This window comes from Equus quagga, chromosome 13 (genome assembly GCF_021613505.1).
Source record: "Equus quagga isolate Etosha38 chromosome 13, UCLA_HA_Equagga_1.0, whole genome shotgun sequence".
NCBI lineage: Eukaryota > Metazoa > Chordata > Mammalia > Perissodactyla > Equidae > Equus > Equus quagga.
This window is the reverse complement of record NC_060279.1, coordinates 840075-849087: the sequence shown is the minus strand read 5'-3', so window position 1 is coordinate 849087 and position 9013 is coordinate 840075. Positions and strand designations below refer to the sequence as shown.

The 9013-nt window shown below is 52.9% G+C and overlaps 1 protein-coding gene across 8 annotated transcripts in view; it reads left to right on the top strand.

Annotated features, from left to right (window-relative positions):
- The window catches only part of PLEKHA6 (pleckstrin homology domain containing A6), a 134572-nt gene extending 128537 nt beyond the window's left edge, over positions 1-6035 (top strand). For all 8 annotated transcript variants that reach the window (XM_046680301.1, XM_046680295.1, XM_046680293.1 and 5 more), the window contains 2 exons: positions 1356-1479; positions 2136-6035. In XM_046680301.1, coding sequence (XP_046536257.1) covers positions 1356-1471 — 116 coding nt within the window. In that variant the 3' untranslated portion in view covers positions 1472-1479; positions 2136-6035. The remainder of the gene's footprint in view (positions 1-1355; positions 1480-2135) is intronic.
- Positions 6036-9013: the final 2978 nt, after the last annotated feature.

Below are 9013 nucleotides of genomic sequence, written 5' to 3'. Positions count from 1 at the left end.
AATGTGTGTTTCAAAAGCCGCTGGGTCTGTGTTATGGATATGCACACAAATATGAGTTTCCAAGCTGTTGGGTCTGTGTTATGGATATGCACACGAATGTGTGTTTCAAAAGCCGCTGGGTCTATGTTATGGATATGCACACGAATGTATGTTTCAAAGGCGTCTGTGAACGTGTTTGTATGTGACGTTACAAGTGTTGGGTCATGCGGCCAGCCGAGGTGTGGAAGCACGCAAGCACACACATATCAGATTTGTGCGCAATGTGTAAATGTGTAAAGAGACGACGTTGCCAGATCACATGTACAAACTGTATATTGTGTGTGGGCAGACCCAACTTCCTGTTTGTGAGAGAAGCCTGGGTCTTAGGAACATATGTGGGTGTACGTGTGTGTACGGTGGGAGCTGCATTGGCCCTTCTCTTGCCCAGAGGGCAGGGAACATGATGAGGTCCAAGGCAGGGAGGAGCGAGGGCCTGAAGGTTCACTGCCAGGATTCCTCTCTTGGAGGAAACACGCAGAGTGATCTTGGCTGAGATCTGGTTCTTCTCTGAGCCCTAGTGAGAACATGCTCTCTGCCCGCTCCTGCCTCGCAGCTACACTGAGCGTGCACGAGGGTCCGGAGCCTGCGTGGAGATTGTCCCTGACACTAACTCCCTTCCTATTGTCCTTCCACTTGGCTGTTCTCAACATGGAATAAGAATGATAATAGAGTAAAATCTCAATAATTCAGATGTCACCACTTTAAGGCTCATAATGATTTGTTCAGGGGTGGATTGAAGTTTGCCTTTCCTGGATTGACGAAAAGGGGTCTCCTGTGATGGTGGGGAGGCCTGAGCCAGTCTAAGCGAACAGCTCGCTTTTAAGCCTGTCAGAAACCTCCATTTTCATGGAATTATTAACATGGTGATTACCTCACCTGGATCTGGTCATTAAATGGGGGCCTGAAGATTTGGATTAGTGTGATTTTCCTGCATTATTAATCATTAGCAATGTCACTGCACTTAAGGTGCCATCTGCACTTATCTTCTCTCCGCACAATAGTGGAGAGGTGTGCGGCTCTCCCATTGCACAGAGGGGAGGGGGCCTTGGGCCTTGCCCACAGTCACACCGGTCCCCAGCAGGGCCTGGATTCAGCCAGGGCTCCTCTGGGCCCCATGCACTCCATGGCGCCCGGACGAGGCTGGCTCTGCCTCAGCTTGAGCAGGTTCCCAAGCTCAGCTCTCCTCTCTGCCTGCCTCCCGCCTTGCTCCTGCCTGCCTGCCCGGAGGAGGGCCTCGCTGGCTCTGGGTGCCCGACCTCCTCACTCCTCCCACCCCCACCACCCCTATTCACTTCCCTCTTCATTTCTATTTCCAGTGCAATGTGCCACCCCCAGCCCCCCCCCCCCCCCCGCTTCCCCGACTCCACCAGCCAACCCCCCATCGTCTGAATCCCCACGGGGCGCCGACAGCAGCCATACCATGCGGGTCTGAGCTCTGACGTAAGCACTTTTCTACTGTATTGCATCCACCCCGGGAGTGGGGCCCTTTCCCTCCCCCACGGAGCCATCCTCGCCTTCTCATTCCCGCATTGCTTCTCTCCCACCCCCATGCCCTTGCTGCTCTTAGCCTGCCGTCCATCTGCTTGAGCCCACCGGCGTCCCCATGCAGTGCTGGGCTAGAGCCGGCTTGCGGGCCACGTCGGGGGTGCTGCAGTCCCAGCGGGCTTTGCTTCTCCAGAAGCAGACAGGGAACAGAGCTGAGGCCGCCCCTGCCCGCTGTCAGGGGAGGGACTTCCTAAAACCCCACCCTGTACCTCCCGTTGGCCAACAAGACTTCCATCTGTTGAGATTCACAGCAGTCCTGCCTCAGAAGCCCCCAGAAGCTGGTTCTCCCAGATCTCGTTGTAAATTAAAATAACGCTGGAGAACTGTAGTCAAAGGCCGGGTCCCTTCCTCCCCCAGCACACAGTGGCTCAGTGTCAGGCTCATGGGAAAGAACATGGCCTTCCATCCTTTTGTTCCCTCTCTCAGGGGTGAGGGAGGGGCGGCTTTCCACAGGGTTTGTATAGGAAGAGACCCCTCTCTCCGGGGAAGCTTGGCTGGAGCCGTTGCTCCTGTGAGCAGCACTGTTCTCACCCCATTTCTCTGTTCTTTAGTGCAAGCCCTGGCCGAGGCCAACGCTGTGAAGCTCCACAGAGCCACGTTCTGAAGCCCTCTTCTGCCCACCTGAGGTTCTGGTTCCCACTCTGGCCCCCTCCCCCTGTGCTCCCTTGGGAATGCCGCAGGGAGCCGGGCTGGGGGCCAGCGGTTGCTGCGTAGAGGAGCACGGATCCCTCAGTGTCCACACACCCACCACACCCGGCCTGGAGCCCTCACTACTCAGACGGTTGTCCTGGGCTAGGGCCTGAGATGGCGGGTAGGGAGCAACGTCCTCTCTAGTACCCAAGTCACAAGGAGCCTGGGTTTGGCTCTGGCTGGGCCTGTGGTGGCCCCACTGGAACATTCCCTGATGGAGAAGATGCCGTGGTGAGGAACACGCCCTGGGCTATCTTAGGTTGGAACTAGAGGTGAAGAGAAGATGAACACTCGGCCTCTTCTGGCCCTTCTTGACACCGAGGACAGCACCTGCCTTCATCCCCTTCCCTTATCAACCCCACCCCACTACCCTAGCTCTACCCAGGGCTTTGACACATCTCTGCTATGGGTGCTCCTTTGGGGTCCAGTGGAGACTGACCACCCTGATTGAGCCAAAGACAAGAGGACGAGAGAGGGGAGAGGCTCCTCAGCTCCCAGGGGGCAGTGCTGGCTGTGCATAGAGAGCAGCAGGTCTGTGCAGTGTCCGAGGGGAGGTTGCGAAGGGTAGCAGAGAGAAAGGGAGAGATCCAAGGAAAGCAGGAAGCAAAGGAAGTAGCGGGACTTATTTGCAAGCAAGAGGAAGAGAGAGACGGGAAGGGACTATGGGATTGGTTTCTCCTGGGTGGAGCCTTAGCTTAGTGCCAAGTCCAGTGCCAGGCTGTCAGCTCTGTGCCTCTTACCTCGCCCCCTGCATCAGCGGGGCCCCAGGAGGCCCTGCCAGCAAGCACACAGTAGCCTTCACCTGAGGCGCTTGGTGTGGGGATGGGGTCAGGGGTGAAGAAGTTGGGTAGGACAGCCTGGGAGAAAGGTGGGTCTTTGTAGGTCTGGGCCTGGTGTCTGCCCCCGCCTCCTGTGGTCAAGGGCAGAGAGAAGGACCTGTTTTATGTAGGGTGTGGTCAGCCTTGGGCCTTTCCTAACCATTTTTGTGATATTTCCTTGGCCCCCATCCTCCTCAGTGTGCTGTGGGCCAGCTGAGAGTGTGCCCCAGGGAGAGGGAATGTGGCCTTAATCTGCGAGGCCAGATTCCAGGACCTGACCCTGCATGCCAGGCCTCCCAGCTGAGGACCAGTGAGGCTGCTGGAGGACTCCCTTCTAGCTTGGCGCTCTCACAATCCACCTACCCAGGGAGGCCGATGGAGGAGACACAGAAGCAAAACTCATTCTTCCTCTGCTCCACCCACCTTGAGATGAATGTAGCCAGAGAGGATGGCGGAGAGAGAGACAAGCTGAAAAAAACCTTGGCTCCCAGGCCTTCTCTTTGCCAGAGCAACTGCCTGGAGATTTCAGCCTTACCTCCTGCAGCCCCTAGAACAACTGCTGTATCTTCCACCAGTTCTTCTCCACTCCGTCATGGCTGGGACGGTTACGGGTTCATATGCAAGTAAAGATGACAGTTCATTCAACAAATATTTCTGAAGCACCTTTTATGTACCAGGCACTGTTCTGGGTGCTTAGGATAGTCTCATGCTTCCAAGGGGTTACGGTCTGGGGCTTCCACTTATCGTCACTTCTAGCAGGTCTTTTGAACAGGACCCTTGGCTACATTTCCCATCTTTAGCACAGCAAGTCCCTCAAACCTGTCCTTTCTCCCCCATAGACTTGCAGGTAGGATTGGCTCCCAAGTAACCCTCTCCTCTCTTTCCCCACACCTGTCTCCATCCACAGGAAATGAATGTTTCAGGGCCTTCCAAGCCTTCCCCTTTCTTTGTCTGTCTCTCCTTTTTTACATGATACTTTTAGAAATATATGTAAAATGTCTGCTCCTGCCACCTCCCATCTCCTCTTTCATAAAGCTGGCTCTTTATGTTGCTTCACATGCCTTAATATATGTTGTATGGAGATTACACAGATTGTAGATGTGTGTGTAATACGTAAATGTGTTTGGATGTCTGATTTGTTCCTAGAACTCCTGCCCAGGCCTGCTTTCTCTCCTTTACTTTCCAACCATTCCTAGCATGTTGCAGCCATACTCCATGCCTTTTGATCCAAAGAAGGGGAGAGGAAAGACTTATTTTAAGACAGATGTATTTTACGCTTTTGTTATAAAAGCAAGTCTATTTTCAAAATGTACAATGTCTGAATGGAATTGGCAAATGACATGAGGAGACTGGAGTGGCTGCCTCTAGGTCCAGCTGTGTGCCCTTCCCTCTGCACCGGCAGCTTCCTTCCTCCCGTTCTGTGTCTGCAAAGGGCTGGTTCCCAGAGCTTACCTGGAGAGCATCTTGCCAGGGCAGGACATTCTCTTGGAAGTCCCGGTCTAAGGATTTTATAACACTGTCAACCCTTGATGACCCTCTAGAGTCATGAGATGTTAATCCTTTTGAAGGAAATGTTTACAGTTGTGTGCACAAAAGTACACCCATGCTGTCACCCCCCCCAAGATGTGCTCCTGCACCCCCTCCCCTCATCACCCTGATGGACAGGGCGGACAGTTTAATGGCAGCCTATGCTAAACAGCACCAAGAGTTCTACTCCTTCATGGACCCAGGATGTGGTGCAAAGGCCAATAGAAATGGTTTGGGATCGTGGATCCTTAAGTGCAAATGTGTTCGAATTCCAGGACTTCTCACGCTCCTTTCCACTTGATTCTCTCTTGTCTGGGTCACACCTATGGCATCCGTCCTGCTCTGTGACCTTTCCTCTGGGGGCTGTTGTTATAGGGATGACCTTGGTCTGGCATCCAGACTGCAAAGTCAGCTTCTGGGCTAAGGAGGGTCCCATGGACAGTGTAGCATCTCAGCCTTGCCCAAGAAACCCCCAGGACTTTCCTCTGGCAGGCTGCCTCCCGCTGGGGTGCTGAAGTAAACCAGCTCAGCCTTCCAGACTGCTCGTCAATTGTGACGTGGGCAAGGGGCTTTTGCCTTGTGAGGATTTGGGCAGATTGGAAGTCTTTTGTCCAGATCTGGAGTCAGAGGTTTCAGAATCTTGCCCAGAGCTCCTAGCCAGCATTTGAAGGCTGATCTCCCAACTTTGGCGTTTACTGGTACCCTATTCCCAGCCTAGAGCATCTTACTATGAATGAATGGGGCCCAGATGGAGGCCCAGGGCTAAGTAATCCACCTGGGGACAGCTGTGGGTACTAATCTAGGGCCTTCCCAATTAGCACATTACCCCCCTGACCAATAACCAAGAGGCTGTAATCAAATATTGCTGCTGTCACTTTAAAGATTCTCTGAGGTCGGAGCTGAGCACGCTTGCTGTCCTGCCTGGGGGAGAGGCGTGTTCCCGGGCAGGGTTGCCTGTGGCTCAGTGGGGTCGGCTCCCCGTTAGGTCCCCACCAGGCAGCTCTTAAAACTAAGGGAAAATATGAAATATACATATATATATATATATATATATATACACACACACATATCTATTTATGCACATATTGGGGCCAACTTGATTTGCTAGTATTAGACAATAAACCATACAAGGAAATGTATGATTTCAGTGTCTTTATTTAGTATAAAAGTGACCTTAGAAGAAGAGTTAAGTTAGGTAAACAGAGGGCCTCTGTGTCAGGGGACCATGCAGCTGCAGCAGCCCCTTGGCATCCTTCTTGCCCACGAGCCTCCCGGGGGGGCGTCGTACCTGACAGGTGAGAGTGCACAGCCCCTCTCGGCAGCATCCTTTCCAGGTCTAGGAACTGAAGAATCCCAGTGAGCTCTGCGTTTGTATCTTGCAAGTTTGTATAAACCCAATACAGGAAATAAAATGAATGGTTTGTACAAGTGGTGTTTCCCTTGCTCTGTGTCCGACTGTCTGTGGCTCGCCTCGGGCTTGGCAGAGAAATGGAATTCCTGGGGCAGGGCCTTCCTGACTCAGAGCAGAGCCGGGTTCCTGGCCTGTGTGCCACCCTCCCTGCATGCCTCGGGCCACTCCGCTCACTCCCTCCCAGGTAGGAGTCCCAGCGTTCTCAGAAGAGCTCCTCCCCGTGGGCCGGGGATGATGGCGTGCTGCCGACACCACAGCTGCCTTTTTGGCCCAGGTCACCCCTGACCAAGGCTCATCAAGGCCCCATGTGATGGAAGCAACGGATGTTTCAGGCCCTGCAACCTTCCCCTTGATTTGTCCCTGCGGCTGAGGGTCGGAAGGTAGGGAAGAACAGTAATTCCCAGCCTTTCCCGGTTGCCGCACGAAGCCCTGCATTTCTGCTTTAGGGTACAAGAACCTGCACGACTGGGGGCAGAGGGGGTTGCATCAGTGAAGCCACCCAAGTTCTTCTCAGCCAGCCTCAATGCCTTGGGTTTATTTCTCTTGGCAGGTACTCAGAGGTTATCAGTTATTGACGCTCAGTGTGAAGGACTTTACCAGAGCTTCTCAATCTGAAGTCTTTCTGTGAAGAAGAATAGTCAAGAAGCCCTGTAAATTCTGCGGGGTGGGGAGTAGAGAGGGAAAGCGCGGCAGGATAGTGGCAGGCCTCAGCTGGGCTTCTGTAGGATGTCTGGGGACAGATGGAGGCATTAACGGTTCAAGGAAGAGAAGAAATCTGAGAAAGAGGCAATGGAATGGCATGCTGCTTCTAATTCCTGATCTGCCTCTGTCCGGCTCTAATGGTGATTCTGAGTTCTGGACCCCTGTCCCAAGGTCACCCCCTTCACTGGCTCCACAGCCTTCGCTGGGAGATGTCACCAGAGCCCCAGCCCTTCAGCCCTCTGAGGTGTCCTTCCCCTGCCCGCGTCTATTCCTCCAGCCCCGGGGACTAATGCGCCGCCCCAGCGCTTCCCCACGGTGGCCAGGTCATAGGCGGCCACAGACCGAGGCCCAGCCCCAGTCCTCTGGCCTGCGTCCTCCTCCCTGGGGTGGCCCCCACCAAGAGGCTCCTCTCCAGAGAGGTGGGCTGTGGACGAGTCTCCCTGGGCCCAACTCCAGAGCCCGGTGCTGCCATCAGAGAGCTGAGCCAGGAGGGCCCAGTTCCAGCAGAGTTCACAGGGGGCTCCCCGGCTGGGGGAGGCATTCCTAGCTGCTCTAGGTGTACAAGGCCTGCAGGAACCGTTTAGAACCACATTTAAGATGAGAGCAGGTCTTTCATATCACAGCATTTAATAGTATCCTAATAACAGTAATAGTAATAACAATAGTAGTTATCAGAACTGTCCTAGAATAGTAATAACGAGGGCTCGTTAGTTAAGCGTTTACTCCGTGCCGAGTACTCGGTTCTATGCACGTCACGTGTGCTTACTCACCACTGCTCGATGTCTCTCTATGTGATAGATGGTGTTATTACCCAAGGCACTGAGGCACAGAAAGAGTAAATAAATGCGTGAGGTCTCAGCGGCTAGGATGAAGCCCAGGGCCCTGACAAGCACTTAACCCCCCAGCGGCTTCCAGGGGCGAGACCACCCCGGGGGGGCTTTGGAAATTTGCGAGGGAGGCTGGGTTAGCTCAGTGATGAGGGGGCAACACTCTTTCTGGTCTTTAGTGGCTACAATGCACAGGGCAGGTTTCCAAAACAAAGAATTGTCCTCTATCCTGCACGACTTTAAAATGTATAGCTGGACTAAACCCTCTAACAGCATGTCAGTCACACTGCAATTCATAATAGTACTAAAAAGTTTTTATAAGCTTTTTTTAATGTTTCATGAGTAACTCAGTAAGTTAGGAGATGGTTATTACGGAGAAGAAACTTAAATGGAATAAAGACAATGTCTCAGAGTTGTTGAATAATCTACTCCAGGCGTTGTCTACATGGTGGATTATACCATTTCAACTACCGCGTGTTTGGTTGGAAGCGGCCCCACTGCGGTAGGTCTCGGGGATGGGCAGAGGGACTGCAGGTGTTCGCCTGACGAGGCCCCGGAGCCCCAGGCGCCAGCGAAGTGAAGGCACTGGAAGAGCTGGCTCTCTGCGCCTCCTCAACTGCCTCCAGAAACGGCCCCACCTTGTCGCAGCCTCTCCCTTTTCCAGGGCTGCAGCCCAAGGATGAACGTGATGCTGTAGCGGTTCCGTGTGGGAATGTCTGGGTGTTGCCTGTTGCCTTTCTATCGTCCTCCAGCACTGTCTCGGGGTCCACACACAATGGCCCTAAACCGCTGGATCACCATCGCTCTCTGCAGCCCACCCTCTATTCCCCAGTGCCTGTTAGCCCGTTGTACGATCCCCAAGGCCTCTGAAGACCCATCCCACAGACTGAATTTTACCTCAACACACGGTGGCGTCAAGACAGAGACATCTGGGTCTGCGACACATGCTCCCCCGACGGAGCAAGTATTAACCCTGGGAGCTACTTCTGCAATGGCACCCCTGCACCCAAAGGCGCGTGCTGCCGGCTCCCCTGCCACCGCTAACTTGCCTTGCCTGTCATCCCTAATTCAACTGAGGTCGTTTCTCTCCTTCTCTTTCTATATGCAAGTACTTCTAATCTGTTATTACTTACCTAACATTAGTTTTTATCCTAGTGTTTACTCCCTACTGCTCTTTCAGTTTTGGTGGGGGTTGGGGGTGGGTATCTTGTGATTGTTTCTTTCTTTGTTTTGTATATAATGGCTCTGATTTTCTATTTCTCTTAAATTCAAATGTATTTGTTATAAGTAAGTGCTAGCAACCTGCCTATTTCATCTATGTCTTCTCGGATGCTCTTGTCTGAGCATTTATGTATTGAGAGACATCGTGTTTTATTATAAATTACTCTTTTTTTCCTTCTTTATTGTAATGAGCTTTATTTGCCTTTTTCCGAATGATGTGTGTAGATTGGCCA